The following is a 20,744-nucleotide window of genomic DNA, read 5'->3' as shown; positions in this document are numbered from 1 at the left end:
TGACATAGCAAACGAAAATATTTTAATAGGCAACAGAAAAGGCGGCATATTGAGAGAGTATAACGTTTATATTTAAGAATATGAAATCCTATTCCCTAATATAAAATAATAAAATAAAATCCCAGTTTACCACAACGTCATTTCTAGACTATATGGCTTTTGCTTAAATGAAGCAAACCAAAAAGGGATACTCTATCTGAGCTGAGCTATTCTTGAAACAAATGAGCTATCTACTAAATCTCTACTCTTTTTACACTCAAAAGAATGGTACTTCCAATTCCTACTTCCCCATGAGCATTCAGTAACCCTCATAATTTTTTGAACACCATTCGACCCGACTGATCCTCATCGAAAAACCGTTTTATGAACTTATCCCAACGATCCCTTCGTTTTGTCGATGAGGCAACCGACGCGTCTTCGATTGATTGCCTAGAATTCTCACCTTCTTCCAATTCAGTGAATGTTCCATAGGAGATTGGTATGTTTTCATCAGGGATTTCCAACGCAGCAGCTCGCTCGAGAGCTGCCTTGTACTCTTCGCCGTGTCCTCGTTCTACCGAAGCCTGCCGTTGCATCCTCTGCTGCACTGGGATTTCTAAGGCTTTATCATTCTCCATCATGATCTAGGGAGAGGAAGAAACATAACCTTTTTACAACCCATTAACTTGAATGAATCATCACAAATAATTGGGTGACTTACATCAAGAGCCTTCTGAGACTCTCTTTCTATCCAGATGATAGCATGGTCTGAAGTAGCGTTGCAAGAAAGGACTAAATGCTCAAACCTCTTATCTACAGGCACTGCTGTCTTTACTTCTGGAGGAAATCTTCCTATCCTGCAAATTCATAACATCCCTTTATGTAAAAATGATACTAATCCATTGACAAAAGCTCGGAGAAAGATGAGCGATCTCCCAATACGCCACTAGAGATTACACAAAAAAACGGTGCTCCGGTTGACGAACATCTTAAACAGGACAATAATCACAAAACTCAACCACGATCATGGAAGCAAGAGATCTAATGAGATCACAACCATAACAAGAATACGAAAGGTGTACTTCACTGTAACAGTTCAAGCACTCTAAGCTAATTTTCGACTAGATCTTAGACAGTAAGCATAATGGAATCTACCAAAAAGTATGTCAAGCATCCGTTGTCAAACATTGTAACAGATATCGTCTGCTTTGACCCATTAAGTATCTCCATCAGCCTCACGGTTTTAAATCATGTCTACTAGGGAGAGGTTTCCACACCCTTATAAGGAATGTTTCGTTCCCCTCTCCAACCGATGTGGATCTCACAAACATGTACCAATTAGGTTTATTTGAACGTTTACCAATTTGTATCAATAAGTCTTTTGAACGTTAAAAAGTGTCTAACAAGACTATTAACCTTCAATTTTGTGAATAACAAATCTTTAGATTCTAAAAATGTCTAACGAGTGCTTAAACTTTTGATTTTGTGTCTAATAAGTCTTTAAACTTTTGATCTTGGTTTGAAAATTTCTACTATTGGGATTATAGAGTCCAAAAAAACATTTTTCAAAACAAAATTACCAAATATTTGCCAATTCGAAACATAAAAGAGAATCCAAATTGCATACCGAACAAGCTTAAGAGTTCCCTAACTAGTTAACTATAAACTGCTTGGATTGATTGAATAAAGCCTTTCATACCTAAACGGTTTTCGCTCAACAATGTGATACAGACGCCCGGGAGCATAAAGACGTCGTGGATCCTTAAGCATCTTCTCCTCCATTGTGCAGGTATCCTTCAAGCACATCACGCATAATAAACATGGTAGGCTGTTCAAATATGGATACTCAATCAGTATGATGCATAATATCTAGCACATAACAAGTAAAAAAGTGTTCCGTTCACTTGCAAGAAAGAAGTCTTTGATAAATGCCTAGTCAGAAAGCCTAATATTGTAACGATCCAAGTCCATCGCTAGCAGATATTGTCCTCTTTGGACTTTCCCTTTCAGGCTTACGCTTCTGCTAGAGAAAGGTTTCCACACGCTTATAAAGGGTGTTTCGTTCTCCTCCCCAACCAATGTGGATTCTCACATATTGGACAATTAAAGTTATTTTTGATAGTTAGTTCGGTTCATGCTTGTTGAAACATAGATGAAAGATATGTCCATAACTTCGAGATGGTAGCTAGATTGTATGTTTACCAGACAAGTGACTTGAATACGTCTTCCAAAGCGGTAGTAGTCCGAGGTAAGAAATCGTCCTGGTACATCAAAATAATGCACATTTAGTATAATTACTTAATGCCAAGAGGAAAGAACAAATGAAGATTCATTGCTTTCAAAAGAATGAACAGTCAACAAAACTATATGATCAGCTTACATCTGCATAGTGCAGAAGTAATACGCATTATGCAAACTTAATCATCAAGCATATGAAATGTGCTGCCTGTTGTGGGATTTCACGCATCTTCAGCCCATAGTCCTGAAATTTCAACACTGAGCTTTGCTTCTCTGAAAGCTTTATAGAAAGTAGCTATACTCTCCCATTTGTTGATTTTAGTAGTAAGAACATGATCAGTATTATTCTGTTGCTTCATGCCCGATCGATAAAATTGTTTCTCGTAAAAAAACAGAAAAGCTATGTTGGTTAGTTTCAGAAAGCATTTCCAACATCGATGTGTGTTTCCTTTCTTGATGAAAAGTATGAGATCCCACATCGGTTGGGGAGGAGAACGAAACATTCTTTATAACAGTGTGGAAACCTCTCCCTAGCAGACACGTTTTAGAAACCTTGAGGGGAAGCCCGAAAAGGAAAGCCTAAAGAGGACAATATCTGCTAACAGTGGACTTGGGCCGTTACAAATGATATCAGAGCCAGACACCGAGCGATGTACCAACGAGGAAGCTGAGCCTCCAGGGGGGGTGGACACGAGGTGGTGTGCCAGCAAGCACGCTGGGCCCCGAAGGGGGGTGGATTGTGAGATCCCACAACGGTTGGGGAGGAGAACGAAACATTATTTATAAGAGTGTAGAAACCTCTCCCTAGTAGACACGTTTTAAAAACCTTGAGGGGAAGCCCGAAAGGGAAAGCCCGAAAATGACAATATCTGCTAACAGTGGGCTTGGGCTGTTACAAAAAGCTTCGAATATGATATGTTACGGAGTACAGAGTTCATAGATACAATCCCTTAAGTACAAGGTATCAAAGATAGTCTTGACCGAACTTGACCGAACTTAACCACATAACGCATGAATTCAACATGTAGCTCGCAAACCAAACCGAATTGTGCTTAATATAAAGCCTCAAATAACTTAAACCTATGAAGTATAAACATTCAGAGAAAACAAGTTTGTTTGCAGGCCATATTTGATGACTCTACCTGGAGTACTACAGAGTTGATCACATCGGCGTATCTCACGGCCAAATTTAGTGACATACACCGAGGCGGAGCGATAGCGAAGCATCTGAGCCTCTTCCTCTGAATGTTCCCCAATCTATCCTGTTTCTGCAGTGCGATTATCGTCAACAATGCCACGACTCCGGCCCCTAGGGAATGGCCAACAAATGTCAAGGTGTAACCTGGATTCTTCTCAACCAGTTCCCTTAATACCTCACATTCTGATTCAAAAATCCATATAGCTGCCTTCAAGAGACCATTGTGCACATATCCACCACAAAACTTAGTCTGCCCAAGTTTGTTATCTAGCAGGACTGCATAGTCACTTTCTTTTGCCAAATTAAGTCCTCTAACTCCCAAGACTACATCGCCGTGATCATGATCGAGGTAAATCATATACGGTGAAACACGACCGAGAGTTTCTTCATAATCCTTTCGTAGTAGCACCCAATCAGGATTAATACCATAACCACCTGGAGGAGCCCATAGGGGGTTCCGGAGATCATCTTCGTAGACCGATAGAATTAATCGACAATACCGAGGAATAGGTTCGAATTCCTCAGTCGTGGCTAGGCTCCAGTTTTCACTTTCATGGCCAGCATTATAGAGAAACTTCAACCACAACCAACGAGCACATGCTATACAGTAAACACCTTCAGCGACCGGAATACAACAGGCCAATGACATAGGAAACGAGGCTAGGAACACATGAAGTTATCAGAATCAAATACATTCCAACATGAAAGTTTAACAGCAGAACTTAAAAACAGGATAATATCCATCTCTAGTGAAAGGAACAACTGGAAGTGAAGAAATTCAACTGGCTCTAATGCATCAAGAACTTTGAACTCAAAATATTACACATGGAGTTTAAACATGAATTCTAGAAGGGGAAAAAAGAAAATCAAAGATTTCAAATCTTCCCAGAACACTCAAATTAGCAAAAACAAACTCAGATGAACCAAAGAAACCTAAATTTTGAATCAAAAGAAGAACAAAATCATATAAAAATCAGCAGCCTAAAGCCAGCAAGAAAGAGATCCATCACAGAAGAACAACTGGGAAACCATAAATCATCACTAAACTGCTCATTCAGCTATCAAAAAACTAAAAAGAACAAAGCTCGAAGGAGTGAAGACAGACAAAAAATGGAGGGACAATGACATCCAAGTGATAAAAATTTCCCAAGTAGAAAAATTGCAGCCTCCCACAGTTATGAACAGAGTAGCATTTGGATTAGCAACAATAATAAACAATCAAATTATTATTCAATAGTAAGAGACAAAACTACAACAGGTGTAAACCGTTGTCTGGTGAGAAAAACCCAACAAAGAACAGAGAACAGTGGAAGAATTAAGTATACCTGCCACACCCAACGCCAGTCAAACCCATTTCACCGATGGATATAAGCATCTACCATTCAGATTCCACGAGCTTCGCATAATTAACTCTTTATTTTCTAACGCGAATATAAAATTTAGAATCAGCAGCAAACATTCTTGAAGCAATTGATACCCATTACGGTGTTCTCGTACTTGCGGGACCAATTTAGGGCCCGAATCATCACTGGAATGAACTCGGCCGGTGATAATTCCTTCGAAGGCCCATTTCTTCGTCGCATCGATCCAAGGTTTCGTTTAGAAACGGCTGGTACCTCCTCGATTGTCGGCTTTCTACAGAAATGTACAACAGAGGATGGATTGGGGATTTGCAAAAAGGGTAAGAATTTTGAGGAAAAGATATCACTAATTTCTTTTAATTTTTACACATTACTTCTCAATTTCAACGTGATTCATGCCATGGGGTTGGTGGATTGCAATAATTTAAATGAAATAATATCGAGCTAAGATTCTTTCTTGAACGGCGTGATGGAAGATGAGTAAGACCCGAACGAACGTACGATTGGGTCCATTCTAGTTTTTCATCTCGTGCATGATAGTAGGAATAAATGTTGGTCGTGCAATGTATGATCTTAAGTACAAGTATCAATATGATGCCTCTATTGATAAAACCGTTAAAAAACGATGAAGCTAGGCTCATTATGATGATCTTACGACTAGTATATAGCTCTATAGCTAAGCCAACCGGGAATATCGACGATGTTCGGTTGAGGATTATTAGCCAACTGAGACTATCTAGAATGTTCTTGAAAAAGTTAAGACTTGAACTGTTATCGTATCAACTACGTTCACTAGGTCCTTGCAATGCGTAAGAGGGCAAACCCGTTGGACAATGGCAAAGCTGAAGGCGTGAGAATGCCTCTGAGAACCCTTCGATCTCTCGTTTGTAATTCTTTTGTTGATGATAGTCACCTCTCCCCCTAAGATCGAACTCTCTACGAGATTCATAGTTGCAATACTTATAGATTCTTTTTTCATAGACAAAGCTAACTCGGTCATAGCTCGTTATCTACTAAACGAGCCTTCACTACCTGCCTATGAGGTGAGTCGGTAAACCGATACATGAGCTAAGACTCCCATGTTTCTCCCGACACCAACACCAATGGCTTACTCTACTGGAGATCAATGAAAGACAAAATTAAGCAGTGTAAACGTTTTTTAAAATCTAAAGTTATAAATAATTTATGAGGTGTCGATAGACGATTTCCGCTATATATAATTTCATAGGTATTTTTTTTAAATAAATATTAATGATAAAGGTATTTTTTTAAAAAATATATCAATTATTTTTTATATTTTGATTAAACAATAATATCTGGTATTATTTAAGCGTGTATTTCTTTGCTGTTTGCTCCTTCCTCCAAAACCCTTCCTTCAGGATTCGAGGTCGAGAAATTGTAGGTTATGGAGGAAATCAAAGCGCCACAGTCCGCGCCACTTCCTCCAAGCACAGCTCCATCGCAACCCACTCCGCCATTGCCTCCTCTTCCTCCCAAGCCCAAGAAGAGGCCACTCGACAGAAATGCTTATATCCAATATACAAAGATGCGCGCTGTTATTAGAGATCTTCGTCCTCATTTTCTCGAGGTATGATTCCGGATCAATTTCCATGTCATGGTTAATCGATCATAATCTCTGGTAGTTTTGAACGATTTCTCGATCTCTTTTTTCTGGGTTTTTCTTTGCATCTGGTAAAATGGCGGTTTAGAAGCTTGAAATTTAGGGGAATGTTTGTTTTGGGGAAGTTTGATTTTGCTAATTTAGTGTGAGTTCGTTCGTTCTCTATGTTTCGACGAGTTTCTCATTGGCAGTGTATTTGAGACTGTTTTGCTGTGGGTTTTCTACTCTCTCTTGAAGGTTTTGAAGACTCCCGAGTTTCGCAATTGCAAGGCAGCTAATGAAATTCGAGAAAGTAAGTGCATTTTGATTCTCCTTTGTGGCTTTTGTTCGTTTAATGGAACATTTTTGCATGTTCATATTGTTTGAAATGCGAGTATCTTGGGAGCTAGTTTCAAACTAACGTGGAAGAGAATAAAGGGGGTGTAAAATCACCTAAACTTAGACAATTAGAACACTCACCTTTTTGGGCCAAACTTTTATTTTATTTTATTCACTCTAAGCAAAAGAACATAAATGTTGTACACTCACCCAAGGATCCCTTGTAAATTCCCAATGGTTAGCCTTAGGGAGTGGAACACTCATTTGTTTATGTCTCGACAATTGCTTGATGCCAGAATCATCCACCATGTCACCCAAGTCTCCACATGTTTCGTGGATAATTGGAATTCAGTTCTCCTCCCACATTTGCAAGTAACTGTACACTACTCCAAGGACTAGTCCCAAGCGGTGCCCCATTCATGCTCACCATTTGTCATGTAGGGGTGAAGATTGCTAGATGTGTCACTTGTCTTGCAATCTTGTTCTTGCTTGGTCCAGATATGTCACTTGTCTCATGTCTTTAGGTTTATGGTGTTTGTGACTATCTTTTGGTCTACTTCATCTTCCTTTTGTTAGCTATATAAGAATCCACATTTCTTTTCAAAATTGCACAACATCCTTTGAGTTTGGTTGATGGAGCTTCACTCCATTGAGGTTCTTTTCGTGCATGGTGGATGAGCACCAACTACTTTGGTGTCATCCATTGCTTGTAAAGGGCACCTTTTACACACACCTTCGTTGTTTTGTGCGAACCAACCTGCCTCAATGTGTGCACATGTCATCGTGCAAGTGCAAGTGATCTATCTACCCATTCCATGCACCCGTCCTCTGCACGTCTCTTGTATGTGCAGCCTCCATATGACTCCCTTGCCTTGAGGTTACGCATATGCTGCTTACAAGTGTTGGTGCCTTTGTCCATTGGTGATCTCCCATGCATTACTCCATTGTGTTGTCGCCTATATGCATGAGCCCCCTTTGGTGTGAAGGGCTTAATAAGAATGTCCTGTGTGCCCTTGGACTTCCTGTTTTCTCATGCTCCATCCATTGGCCTTGTGTCAATGTGCCATTGTGCCAATGTTGATATTCAACCTCTCATATCTTGTGTTAATCTTTGTTTGTCTCCCCTTGTCTCTTTCTTCTATTGGCTCTAGTTCTCTATCTCTTTCCTCAGTCAGATCTCAAGCACCAAGGGTCTAACAAGGATTTGGCGTTTATCCATGAGAGGAACTTATATGGTCAAAGAAGCATACACTATTTTGAAATGAAGCATAGATTCTTTTATAGCTAAGAAAAGGGAGACGGAGGAGATCATAGGATAGCCACAAACCCTAGACACAAGGCATAGGACAACGGGTATGTGTGGACCAAGCAAGAATAAAACGTGTGACAAGTGATACATACCTAGAAATAGGTACAGATATGATAAATGGTGAGCATGGATGGGACACCCTTGTATGGATGATACTTTGCAAGCCGAATCTAGTCCTTGGATTTGTGGACAGTTACCTGTAGTTTTCGGAGGAGAGTAACTGAATTTCCATTATGGATGAAACATACGGAGGCTTGGGAGAAAGATAGCGTGCGGGGGATAAATTTTTCATTAAGAAATTTTCCCACAAGGGAGTTCCTTCCTCTTCCCTATAAAAGACGGAATGTACAAGGGGTCCTTTGGTGTGTGTACAACTTTTATATTATTTTGCTTGCGAATTTTACTGTTCTAAATTCTTAACGGCCTAAGTTGAGGGTGATCTTACACCCACTTTTTTCTCTTCCTCTTTAGTCTTTGTGGATGGTAGGTTGACTAAGATAGAACCTTAACTAATGACTAATATGCCTGTATGTCCTAAAATCTGCCTGCTAGTGTTGATAAATTTCCAGGCCAGCCCTATTGATTCCGTTTGTTTTCTCTTCTATTTGCTGGAATTACTTTAACTCATCCAACCAAACTGTTCAACCCCTCTAGCAATGATATTGTCACTCCTCTTACCCAACATTTAGCTTTAGCTCTTGGCTTTTGAGCTAAGCCCTTGCCCTACTCCAGTTCTATCTCCTTCAACGTGTTTCCTGCAGAAGTTAGATGATTCCGTGATGTTTCTAGCTTGGTAATTTGCGAAGAAAATATTGCCTCAATCATCACCTGCAGTTTAGCATGAAAATCAAGAAAACAATGACATTTAGAGATTCCACGTGAGATCCCACATTGATTGGAGAGAGGAACGAGTGCCAGCGATGACGCTGGGCCCCGAAGAGGGGTGGATTGTGAGATCCCACCTCGATTGGAGAGGGAAACAAAACATTCTTTATAAGGGCGTGGAAAAAACCTTAAGGGGAAAGAAGCCCAAACAGGACAATATCTGCTAGCGGTGGGCTTGGGTTGTTACATTCCAACACCCGTGAATTGGAAAGCGTGAGAATACATGGTAGAATTCATGCTCAAGTTTTCTTGATTGACCCCTAGAATCTGCTACCATCTTTTCTGTTTGCTTTCAGCCTTTCTGCTGCCACCTCTATCAAAATCAAATCCCAAATTTGGGAAGAAATTTCTTCACATGGGATTATACAGAAGGGGACAACTATTTTTGAATTGGCTGGACCCACATGCCTTCATGCATGACTCAAACTATTAATTGTTGGTTGACACATGAAATTACCACAAGACCAATGAATGTGGAATTCTCTATCTGAGCTAATTCAATGACTGTAATTAACTTTCAAGGAAATGTGTCTGAACACCTGAAACTTGCAGGAATAAAGCTTCTACAGGACATGTATATATTGATGATGGCAACAACTTCAGAATCTCTTTACATCGAAAAGACTAGCATCGTGCTCGATGGTCAGTCCTTATCAGTTGATAATCAAGATCAACGATCCCGGGAACAACACCATGATGGTAAACAGGGGGGCAAGTCATCTACAAAATCTTATGAAAGTAACCACCCTTCAAGTCACGCCCCCGAAAAACAGGGAGCAAATGATGGCCAGACATCTGGAACCTATATTGTTGGCGGATCGGCATTTGGCTGGAACTTCATCGCCTTCACAGGTACCGAACCGGTATATTATGGAGTTACAAAGGAAGAATTTCGGGAAAAAAATCCCATTGTTTCATCAGAGTCATGATCTGGAACACTTAGAAAAGTAGTATGCTGGGGAAATCTTCTTTGTTATGGTAAGTTTAGAAGAGCATTCAATAGATGAAATAGCTTCCTTCTATTTCTAGTGTGACTATGCAATGTAGAAGTTTTTAAGTATGAAGATATTAACACGAGCTTCCTTTATCTAATACCTCCGATGATGGGGTTTGGGGTTTCTGTTGAGACAATTCCTGAGATTTGTAAATTTTATTAATCCTGATAATTTTATGTAGTCAAAGCTCACGGCTAGCTGATATTGTTCAAGCCCAATTAGCAGATATTGCTTGTTTTGGTTCATTATGTATCGTCGTCAGCCTCATAGTTTTAAAACGCGGCTAAAGAGAAGTTTTCCACACTCTTATAAGGACCCCTCTTTAGAGCTAGCGTCCTTACCAGTACACTGCCCCTCTGATACCATTTGTAACTGTTAAAGCCCACCGCTGATATTTGTAACAGCCTAAAAACACTTCTAGTAAATATTATTCGTATATATTATCCACTTTAGTTTGTTACATAAGTAGATATTGATTGTATACATTGTCCATTTTAGCTCTGTTACGTAAGTAGATATTGTTCGTTTTAGCCCGTTATGTATCGCCGTCAGTCATCAGGTTTTAAGAGTATCGATGTCACTCTCAAGGTTTTAAAACACGTGTGCTAGTTCGTTTTAGCCCGTTATGTATCGCCGTCAGTCATCAGGTTTTAAGAGTATCGATGTCACTCTCAAGGTTTTAAAACACGTGTGCTAGTGTGAAATTTTCATATCCTTATCAGGAATATTTTATTCCCCTCTCTAACATGACATGGTGTAAATTCTCATGAATCAAATTGAAACTTCAAGGTCCAACCAAGTTAAATTGGAGTTCAAACGGTAGGTATTAATTGGTTAATTAATTTAAATTCTATTCTAATCTTTTTAACTAAATGATTAAATAGAGACTTAATATAGCTTAGAATTTATTCATTAAATATTAATAATAACAACTAAAATAATTTCTCTTTTTTTAAAAAAAAAATTGTAAATACCAAGGANAAAAAAAAAAAAATAAAAAAAAAAAAAAAAAAAAAAAAAATTAAACCTAACTTTAAAGTATGAACAATGTCCTCATCAATGTTTGAAATTGAGACCTAATCCATAATTTGTTAATATGTCCACCTCATGATGTTGAATATATACCCAACTTTTATCCTCAATTAAATTTGATTTTTTTATTAATTAATTTTATTATAATTATAATTAAATTAGTCGTTAATTTCTTGTCTCTATTAAAATTAATTAACCCGCCGTAAAACCTTCCAAACTTACTGATTAAATGAAATGTTCCGATAGAAATTAAATTTAAAGTTTAAAGTTAATAATTTAAAATTTAGGGACTAAATAGAAATTATAATAAAAATTTCATACCCACAATTTTTATTTTATTTTATATTATCAATACTTAAATTGAATTTTAAAAAAATATTTAGATGATATAAAGAAAAATGTATATTTTTGTAAATAAAAAGAAAAAGACAAAAAATGGGAATTTGTCAAAATGATTTACAACTTTTATCATTTAATAATTTAAATACTTTCATATTTAAAAGGAAAATATTTTGAAATCAATTTGAGGACAAATGCGTTTATAGCAAGAATTTTTTTTTATTAAATATTGTTTTCGAGCGTTTTTTTTTTTTAATTTTCGAGTGAAACACCCACTATCGAGAACGTATGTCGTAAATGGTTTAGTATGGACACGAGAGAATTTGATGCTCGAGTGAACCCAGATAGATGGATGGATGTTCTAGAATGTCTCAATGAAATAATCGACACATGGGTCAGTTCTCAATAGATGACATAAGATGACATCACGATACATGGGTTGTGTCATTGGGAACCAAGATGACAGCGAGATACGACGTTGTTGTATCACAATGACTATGCATGCACGAACGACATGTGTAACCGAACAAATTTAGATTCTGGACAAGTTGTGTTCGGTTGGCGAAGGCAAACTCACCGACAGTCCAATGAAGTCACAAAGTTGAGCAAAAGAATGAATATGGAATTTGAGTTCCCCTTAAGACTGGTCGTTAGCGTGTCAAAATCATGACACTAAACAGTTTAAAACGTATAGTGTCGTCTCTATTTTATTTCGTCTCTATCCCAATTGAAATTAAGGCTCTCTGTCCCAATTTGCCCCACAATGGACACTCCTTATCCAAAATTAATGAAGGGCAAAAAAAATAAAATAATAATAATAATAATAATAAAATAAATAAATAAATGCATATTTAAAATTTACAAGTACCAAGACTTATTAATATATTGTTCAAGATATTAAGAAATATAATATTAAATAATAAATATTTTATTTTATTATATTTAATTAAAAAAAATTATTTGTTTTCCCACTTAAAAAACACGTGCAACAAATAACCAAAACGTTATTTATTATTATTTTTTTTTATAATAAACATGAAAAATTTTTAATTGGTTATAATATTATGTAAATATAATTTATTAATTTCCAATATAATTAATCTTGTAATTTTCGAACCGAAGATCTAACATAAATTCAATCTGATAGAGATTTGATAAGCGCTAACAATACTGGATTGATCGTCTTTTTCGTGTCTTTTCTAATATTTGCAAAGTTAGAGGTCATTTTAGGATCTTTGCAAACTTTCACAAGTAAAGCTAGTGTAACTAATGATTCATACTAAGAGCGGGTTAGGAGGATAAATAACTCTTAGATCGAATCTGAAATCTATAGTGGTCACTCTTAGATAACAGATAACTCACTAAGAGCGGGTTAGGAGGATAAATAACTCTTAGATCGAATCTGAAATCTATAGTGGTCACTCTTAGATAACAGATAACTCACTAAGAGCGGGTTAGGAGGATAAATAACTCTTAGATCGAATCTGAAATCTATAGTGGTCACTCTTAGATAACAGATAACTCACTAAGAGCGGGTTAGGAGGATAAATAACTCTTAGATCGAATCTGAAATCTATAGTGGTCACTCTTAGATAACAGATAACTCACTAAGAGCGGGTTAGGAGGATAAATAACTCTTAGATCGAATCTGAAATCTATAGTGGTCACTCTTAGATAACAGATAACTCACTAAGAGCGGGTTAGGAGGATAAATAACTCTTAGATCGAATCTGAAATCTATAGTGGTCACTCTTAGATAACAGATAACTCACTAAGAGCGGGTTAGGAGGATAAATAACTCTTAGATCGAATCTGAAATCTATAGTGGTCACTCTTAGATAACAGATGACTCACTCTAGAATTAGCTTGATAAAAACTAATCCAATGAATCGGTTTAACTTCAAATCTAAAGCGAAGTTTGAGAAAAGAATAACACCACAAAAGTTTCAAAAAAACACGTGATTTTTGTATTTTAAGCAATGATTTTAAACTTGAATATTATATATCTTTAAATATGCTAAAAAGATAATCTGAACATAATATAAATTACTGCTACCAATTACCAAAAAAATTTTTGGTAATAAAATAAAAAATTTTGGGTTCAAAAATTCATTCATATATTAATATAATAAATATTTTTGTATTTAAAAACATGTTCTTGAATCTTCTAATCTATTAATTAAATATATATATTTTAATTAGTGAATCATATTTACATTTATTTAATGAGATAATAAAAAAATAAAATCAGAACTATATGGGTGTGACAAAAATAATATTTGAATGCACCGTAAATAAAATAAAATAATTAAAAAGAAAAAGTGACGTCAACGTTTTGACTTAATTAATAATATTTTAATGGATCTTGTTTGTTGGTTTCAGAAAAGCATAATTTGTTGGCCACTCGTGTCTTATTTTTCTGGTGAATTATTTATTATATAATACAATCAATCTCATATTATATATATATATATATATATATTTAAATTTTATTCTAAACTTTCAAAAATCTATTTACTTTGACTCATTAATTTTTTTAAAAAGGTTTATTTTATCTCTAATTTTTTAAATTTTATTATTATTTTATATTACTGCACTTACAATTGTAGGGACAAGTGCATTATAAGATCCCACATCGATTAGAGAGAGAAATAAGTGTCAGCGAGCACGCTTGGTCTCGAAGATGGTGAATTGTAAGATCCCACATCGGTTAAAGAGAGGAACGAAATATTCCATATAAGGGTGTGTAAACTTTTTCTTAGTAAATACATTTTAAAAATTTGAAGAGGAAGTCGGAAAGAGAAGGTCTGAAGAGTATAATATCTGTTAGCAGTGGACTTAAGCCGTTATATTCGTAAAGATATTGGAATAAAGAAGTTTTAAGTAGAAGAGGGAAAGAAAGAGAATGAATTTGGAATAAAGAAGGGTGTAAAAGNGGGGGGTAGGTGAGGTTATCAATGCTAACGTAAAGATATTTTTTATACTGAAGTATTGTGAGTTTAAGATGGGGCCCACAGTGGAGAGAGAAAGAGAGAGAGAGAGAGAGAGGGGAAAATTCATTTTTCTTTTTCAAAAAAGGCTGTCACATGCAAACAAACCCAGCTTCTCACGGTGGCTGGGCCCCACTCCCCACCACTTTCATTCACGCGCTGTTATGGCGCGTGATTTCACACTCTTCCATATATCACTCACATTATAAAAATCCCATTTTTCAGATTTTTTTTTTCATTTTTATATTTATGAAAATTTAAAAGTATTTAATAAAAAATTAATTTTATGTAAATTAAATTAAAATTTAAGCATTTAAATTTTCTAATTTATATTTAATAAGACATTCATTCTAATTTTATATTTACTAAATTAATTAAATTTTATAAAATTTAAGTAGGTGAAAAATTGAAAAATTTATTAAATATTTTTTAAATTTAGTAAATTTATTAGACACTTAAATATACACAAACAAATTTAGAGATTAAATTTATAATTTAATTTTTTTTCTTATTAAAAGACACTTTTGGCCTAAATTTTTTAAAAAGTTACAATTTAATCTTTAAATATTATTTACTCTTAATTTTTTACAATTTAATTTTTCAATTTTAATACGTAATAATTTAGTCTTTATAAATTATAAAAAAATTATTATTACATAAAAGTTGATACATGAGTAAGATCTTACGATAGATATTAAATTATTACAGAGTTCAATATATTGAATATATATAATTAGAAAATTAAATTATATTCTAAAAGCTAGTAATTTCTAAATAATTGACAATTTAAATTTTAAATAATAGATATTAATTTTTTTTAGCACAAAATACTAAAAAATTAAAATTAAAATTAAAATATATATTTAACAAATATTTTAAATATAAAGGAGGGAATTCAAACTTCCAAGAAATAACTAAAAAACAAAAACTTTTATTTTTATATTCTTGTAATTATTTATTAAAATTAATTTAAAATTATTTATTAAAATTAATTTAAAAGTATTACAGATTTAAATAGGTATATATTAACATTAAATTTAATAAAAACATGAAAAACAACACACAAAAATAGCTAAATACTATTTTTGGTTATGATAATTATTTTAAAAATTATTATGGCTAACACAAAATTTACATTAAAAAAACTATATATATATATATATAATAAAAAGTATTTAAAATATGAGTTTTAATAAAAAATTAAATCCGAAAAAATAATTAGGGTAATAAATTTAAACCATTAATATTAACCCTTAAACTTTGGAAAATAAAAAATAAAAAATAAAAAATGTATTTATTATTCACGTGCTAATTAAGAGAAAGATTGTGAGTAGGTAAGTGAGTGACATTATCTCCAATGTTATGGGATTTCTTAGAGAAACAAAAAAACAAAACCACCGGAACTTATGCTCAAAGTGTACAATATTATACTGTAATGGAGGTTCGTAAGGTTCACTGAAACATTAGTCACAGAATTAACTCAATATATCAACTAGTTTATATTTGAGCTACGAACCCACAAGTCAAGGTAAGCTTCTCTCCCTCCTGCCCGCTGACTGGCCACGTTACTGAGAACCTATGAATAGCTGAGTTTGAGCCACAACTATTTCGAGGACTAGGCCGCTTCCCATTGTTCGGTTCTTTTATGGAATGTGTGATCGTTTTAGATCATACTAGAGCAGCCCACTCCCAACCTTCACTCAGTCGTTAGGCTGCATCTGAACTACAGTGGCTGAAATCCGAGTCCGAGTCCCGGGCTGGCTGCATCGGGGAGGGGTAGAAGCAATGGATCGAGTGTATGGATTCAATTTCTTCTCGTCCTGGGGATCATCTCTCCTAGTCTTGATCTAGCCGATCCCCTCGGAATGATCTCGAGCTACTTACTCCCTCTCCTCTTCGAGTCGAGCTACTTCCTCTCGCTGCTTCGTTCCTCTCCGTCAACTCATGAATCTGCTCCAAGCCCTAAAACAAAATGGAAAGAGTTCATTTCTTCCTCAAATTGGATTAACGTCGTCCAAACAGAATGCATAGGTCATTAGAAGGAGTTCCAATAAGCAGATAAATCCGAGCTTAACAAAACCACGAGAATGGAAGAGACGTTCAAGCCTATCGGCAACCGAGTCAAACCATAATCAAAGGACCAACATAAACGCTTTTACGTCTTTAACTGTCAAAATTTTGAAAATTTGAGGATAAAATTTTGAAAATGGAAGAATATTTTTGAAATTTTTGTCCAAAAATCAAAATGAATGGTGGAGAAAATTTTGGATTTTTTAAAAAAATTAAAAAATATTTGGAAATTCAAAATNAAAAAAAAAAAAAAAAAAAAAAAAAAAAAAAAACCAAAAATCAGTGGGCGAGTGAGTATGTGCTGGTCCTCATGCGAATCTCATAATTAGCAAATCACATCACATGCTCTTTAACCACGCGCTCAGAAGCGCGTGACATCCACCGCAAGAATTAATTGAATTTTAACATAAAAACAGAGAGAAAGGGAAGAAGAAAAAAATAAAAAGAAGACGAAGAAGAAGAAGAAGAAAGTGTTATCCACAAATCAAAGCCGCTTTCTCTGTTAAGCGATTTTATTTGCTTTTTTCTTAATCTCTCTTTAAAAATTCCGTCCTCTTCGTAAAGCAAAATCAACCCATTTCCACCATTTCTCTGTTAATCACAAGCACAAAGAACAGAGAGAGAGAGAGAGAGAGAGTAAAAAACAGAGTGAAAGAGGTTGTTCTTGGCCTTGAAAAGTGTATTCTGATAAGGACTTGTGCTCAGCGATTCCGTATTGAATTATTACATTCTGGGTTTTTGTAGTAATTACTGTTCTTCACTGGGTATTCATCCAAAACCCTTTTTCTTTCTTCTACATTACCCTTCTCCCTCTGTTTTTCTCCTCTAATCTCTGTTCTTCTTCTTCTTCTTTGCATGTTCTTCAATGGGTGGTTTGATTTTTGTTGTTTTTGTATAACTATAACGTGTTCTTTTTATTCTCTGTCCTGTTTTTGCCGCTTTTTCCTTTAGATTTCTCAAAGTTTGTGGGATTTGAGTGGTTTTCGTTTCTGGGTTTTTACTTTCAGCCCTTTTTCGTCTCTTTTTCCCTGAAAAGATGCTTGATATTTAAGGTTTTTGATAACGTTTTGATGGTTGTGGACCGATATTAGGTCCTCTGTTCCCTTTGTCTTCACCCTCAAGCTTTTAAATCAAACCCCCTTTTACTCTTTTGTTATGATTCTCCCCTTTTCTCCTCTGTTTCTGTAGCCTATGCATGTTAGTTTAAATTCTTGTAGCTGTTCTTACTGTTCTTGTTCTTGTTCTTCCGATTAGAACATTGACCCTTTTTTGTTGAGATTTCAAAGAACTAATTTCATGGATCGGCGGGATCCGATGGCGTTATCTGGGTCACAATCTTTCTATATACAGAGGGGAATGAGTAACTCTGGCTCTGGAGGACAGGGTTTGCGTTCCTCTCCTAACCCAAATGTGGCATTTCAGACCAACACTGGTGGCAACAATGTTGGATCAGGGTTGCCAATGGACCCTAACCCTGCCCTTTCACCTTATGGTGGCAATGTTGGAGCTCAATCTGGTGGAATGATTGGTAGCGAACCGGTGAAACGGAAGCGAGGTCGGCCTCGCAAGTATGGAACTGAAGGGACTGTGTCTTTGGCACTTTCTCCTTCCCCTTCTGCTGTGAATCAAGCCATTGTAGGTTCTTCACCGAAGCGGGGAAGGGGTCGCCCGCCTGGCTCGGGAAAGAAGCAACAATTGGCTTCTCTTGGTATGGTTTTCTTGAATCCTTTTGCTACTTTATCACAATAGATTTCTTGTAGCAATAATGGTTTGATTGTTTACTTGTTTAATACAATGTTTGAAAATTGTCTTTCATGAACAATTTCTATGTTTGTCTTTGCATTATAGCTTTGCTCTTTCCCTTTTAGGCTTAAAAATCTATGTAGATTGCTATACTTTCATTTGGTCCCTTAACTTTCATCTAGGTAGATCTAAGCATAATGTGTTGTGGCTATGTTTAGCAACTTACAATTATCGAACTTGTTTCTCAAACAGTTTCCTAAAGGTGTTTAGATTTGAGATCCCACATCGGTTCGGGAGGAGAACGAAACATTCTTTATAAGGGTGTGGAAACCTCTCCCTAGCAGATACGTTTTAAAACCTTGAGGGGAAAACCCAAAGAGGACAATATCTACTAGCGGTAGGCTTGGGCTGTTACACATGTATCAGAGCTAGACACCGGGCGATGTGTCACCGAGGAGGCTGAACCCCGAAGGGAGGTGGACAAGAGGTGGTGTGCCACCAAGGACGCTGGGCCCTGAGGGGGGTGGATTGGGGGGGTCCCACATCGATTGGAGAAGGATACGAGTGCCAGTGAGGATGGGGCCCTGAGGGGGGTGGATTGGGGGGGTCCCACATCGATTGGAGAAGGATATGAGTGCCATCGGGGAAGCCTGGATGGGAAAGCCCAAAGAGGACAATATCGGCTAGCGGTGGGCTTGGGCTGTTACAAATGTATCAAAGCTAGACACCGGGCAATGTGTCATTGAGGAGGTTGAGCCCTGAAGGGAGATGGACAAGAGGTGGTGTGCTAGCAAGGATGCTGGGCCCTAAGGGGGTACATTGGGGGGTCCCACATCGGTAGGAGAAGGAAATGAGTGCTAGTGAGGACGCTGGGCCCTGAAGGGGGTGGATTATGAGATCCCACCTCGGTTGGTGAGGAGAACGAAACACTCCTTATAAGGGTGTGAAAACCTCTCCCTAATAGACACGTTTTAAAACCTTGAGGGGAAAGCCCAAAGAGGACAAGATCTGCTAGCGGTGGGCTTGGGCTTGGGCTGTTACATTGGAACGGCCCATAATTTGTCTCTTGTTTGGAACGGTGCAAGCTTATCGTGCAAGCTCGAATGAATCGGAAGCATATTAACTCAATGGGTTCCAATTTTGTGCAGGTGAAACACTTTCTGGGTCAGCTGGGATGGGTTTTACTCCACATGTTATCACCATTGGAGTAGGAGAAGTATGTTGAAGCATCTGTTTATTTCATGGCTAATTTATGACAAAATGTCTATAATTTTCATCTGGGAATTGTGTATGTAGGATATTGCTGCCAAAATTACGTCGTTTTCGCAGCAGGGACCGAGAGTTGTCTGCATCTTGTCAGCAAATGGTGCTGTCTCTACTGTTACTCTTCGTCAGCCTTCGAGTTCGGGAGGCACCGTCACGTACGAGGTTTGTCTCATCACCTGTGTTAACGTCGTTGATTAAGCACTCTGTAGATCTTTGACTTGTTATGAAGAAAATGTAATCACGGGACAACTATTTGAGCTCGTAACGTTTGGTTGTGAAGAAACTCGTAGGATTTTAATATCTTAGGTGACTATCGTGAGATTTAGACGCTAGGGGGAGGGTATTGATCATTTTTTCCTCACCTCTCTCGTTTGAACGTATCGTATTACTATAGCAACTTTGACGAGCATCATTTGTTATCCGTAGGGGCGTTTTGAGATAATATGTCTAGCAGGCTCATATGCTCTTGGAGAAGCTGTTGGTTCTAGGAACCGCAGTGGTGGTCTGAGTGTCTCCCTTGCCAGCCCTGATGGTCGTGTCGTTGGTGGCGGAGTAGGAGGAGCACTTATCGCAGCAACCCCGGTTCAGGTAGCTTCTTGGTTTACGTCGGAATACTATAATCAAACTACTGCACACGGAGTCCTCGAATTCCTCGAATAGTCGTCTAGTTTTACGGATGAATTGAAACATGAATTTGTAGGTGATCGTAGGGAGCTTCATGTGGGGTGGTTCGAAGTCGAAGTACAAGAAGAGGGAAGCTATTGAAGGCGTGATCGACTCGGATCAACAGGCAGTAGATCATGCAGTTGCTATAGCAAACGTGCAGCAGAATCAGAATCTGACATCGACATCCTCGGTTAGTATGTGGCCGTCCTCACAGTCTTTGGACATGCGCAATGCCCATATCGACATTGATCTGATGCGCGGGTGAGCGAGCGAGTGAAGTTTAGTCGTAAATTTTCACACTGGTCTTGTTAGATTACTTGTGAAATTTGTAGGTTAAGTGGGATTGAGTTTGGATTTATGTTGGTCTTGTTAGATTATTATTGACATTCTAATTTGTAGTTTATGTTTTTTTTTTTCATGTTAACCAATGAAAACAAAAATTGTGTCTGATTTAAATCTCCCTTGGTCTTTGTTTCTATAATGTTCCGCCTTTTCGTCTAGGTCGGGCTCTCGGAGAAGAGTCGAATAAGAGTCGTTTTAGTATGAAAGTACTTGAAATTTACGGGGATATCGTAATGTTTGATGCTCGAGATTTATCATTCGAATTTAGCACTTGATGGCTCCGGTAATTACCTGTCCGTGCTCGAGTTCTTTTAAAGTGTTTTTTCCTAGGATTCTAATACTTGGCTTCTTTTTTCGTTTTTTTTTTAATTATTAGCATATACTAAACTACT

At 36.8% G+C, this 20,744-nt stretch overlaps 3 protein-coding genes across 4 annotated transcripts; 2 read left to right on the top strand and 1 right to left on the bottom strand.

Annotated features, from left to right (window-relative positions):
* Positions 1–47: 47 nt before the first annotated feature.
* Positions 48–5,103, bottom strand: LOC111806940. Of its 2 annotated transcripts, XM_023692484.1 has the most exons (6): positions 4,741–5,103; positions 3,360–4,075; positions 2,182–2,240; positions 1,679–1,807; positions 701–836; positions 48–623 (listed from the first exon to the last, which is right to left on the bottom strand). In XM_023692484.1, exons 2-6 carry the CDS (start codon positions 4,062–4,064, stop codon positions 309–311), a joined length of 1,344 nt encoding a protein of 447 aa, XP_023548252.1. In that variant the 5' UTR covers positions 4,065–4,075; positions 4,741–5,103; the 3' UTR covers positions 48–308. The 2 variants fall into 2 exon arrangements, with proteins under 2 accessions (XP_023548252.1, XP_023548251.1); XM_023692483.1 differs by lacking the exon at positions 4,741–5,103 and having other exon boundaries at positions 3,360–4,726.
* Positions 5,104–6,108: 1,005 nt separating this feature from the next.
* On the top strand, positions 6,109–10,116 carry LOC111806942. Its single transcript, XM_023692485.1, has 3 exons — positions 6,109–6,364; positions 6,635–6,689; positions 9,462–10,116. Exons 1-3 carry the CDS (start codon positions 6,182–6,184, stop codon positions 9,836–9,838), a joined length of 615 nt encoding a protein of 204 aa, XP_023548253.1. The 5' UTR covers positions 6,109–6,181; the 3' UTR covers positions 9,839–10,116.
* A 6,668-nt stretch (positions 10,117–16,784) lies between these two features.
* Positions 16,785–20,468, top strand: LOC111807347 (AT-hook motif nuclear-localized protein 9-like). The gene is made up of 5 exons (XM_023693035.1): positions 16,785–18,043; positions 19,227–19,294; positions 19,375–19,506; positions 19,771–19,932; positions 20,045–20,468. The coding sequence occupies exons 1-5, from the start codon at positions 17,632–17,634 to the stop codon at positions 20,273–20,275; spliced, it is 1,005 nt and encodes a 334-aa protein (XP_023548803.1). The 5' UTR covers positions 16,785–17,631; the 3' UTR covers positions 20,276–20,468.
* The last annotated feature ends 276 nt before the right edge of the window (positions 20,469–20,744 follow it).

The sequence above is a fragment of the Cucurbita pepo genome, chromosome LG12, assembly GCF_002806865.2.
Source record: "Cucurbita pepo subsp. pepo cultivar mu-cu-16 chromosome LG12, ASM280686v2, whole genome shotgun sequence".
NCBI classification, from domain to species: Eukaryota; Viridiplantae; Streptophyta; class Magnoliopsida; order Cucurbitales; family Cucurbitaceae; genus Cucurbita; species Cucurbita pepo.
The sequence above is the reverse complement of the archived record's forward strand: the minus strand, read 5'-3'. Positions and strand labels throughout refer to the sequence as shown.

What these genes read in the sequence shown, in the direction of transcription:
- LOC111806940 (XM_023692484.1), bottom strand. Translation starts at nt 4,064, where the DNA reads ATGTCATTGGCCTGTTGTATTCCGGTCGCTGAAGGTGTTTACTGTATA. An exon ending in TCAACTCTGTAGTACTCCAG is followed by an intron (nt 2,241 to 3,359) that starts GTAGAGTCATCA and finishes TTGATGTACCAG; the next exon opens with GACGATTTCTTACCTCGGAC. An exon ending in GTATTCAAGTCACTTGTCTG is followed by an intron (nt 1,808 to 2,181) that starts GTAAACATACAA and finishes ATATTTGAACAG; the next exon opens with CCTACCATGTTTATTATGCG.
- LOC111807347 (XM_023693035.1), top strand. Translation starts at nt 17,632, where the DNA reads ATGGATCGGCGGGATCCGATGGCGTTATCTGGGTCACAATCTTTCTAT. An exon ending in GAGGCACCGTCACGTACGAG is followed by an intron (nt 19,507 to 19,770) that starts GTTTGTCTCATC and finishes TGTTATCCGTAG; the next exon opens with GGGCGTTTTGAGATAATATG. An exon ending in TCGCAGCAACCCCGGTTCAG is followed by an intron (nt 19,933 to 20,044) that starts GTAGCTTCTTGG and finishes ATGAATTTGTAG; the next exon opens with GTGATCGTAGGGAGCTTCAT.
- LOC111806942 (XM_023692485.1), top strand. Translation starts at nt 6,182, where the DNA reads ATGGAGGAAATCAAAGCGCCACAGTCCGCGCCACTTCCTCCAAGCACA. An exon ending in TTCGTCCTCATTTTCTCGAG is followed by an intron (nt 6,365 to 6,634) that starts GTATGATTCCGG and finishes TCTCTCTTGAAG; the next exon opens with GTTTTGAAGACTCCCGAGTT. An exon ending in AGCTAATGAAATTCGAGAAA is followed by an intron (nt 6,690 to 9,461) that starts GTAAGTGCATTT and finishes TGAAACTTGCAG; the next exon opens with GAATAAAGCTTCTACAGGAC.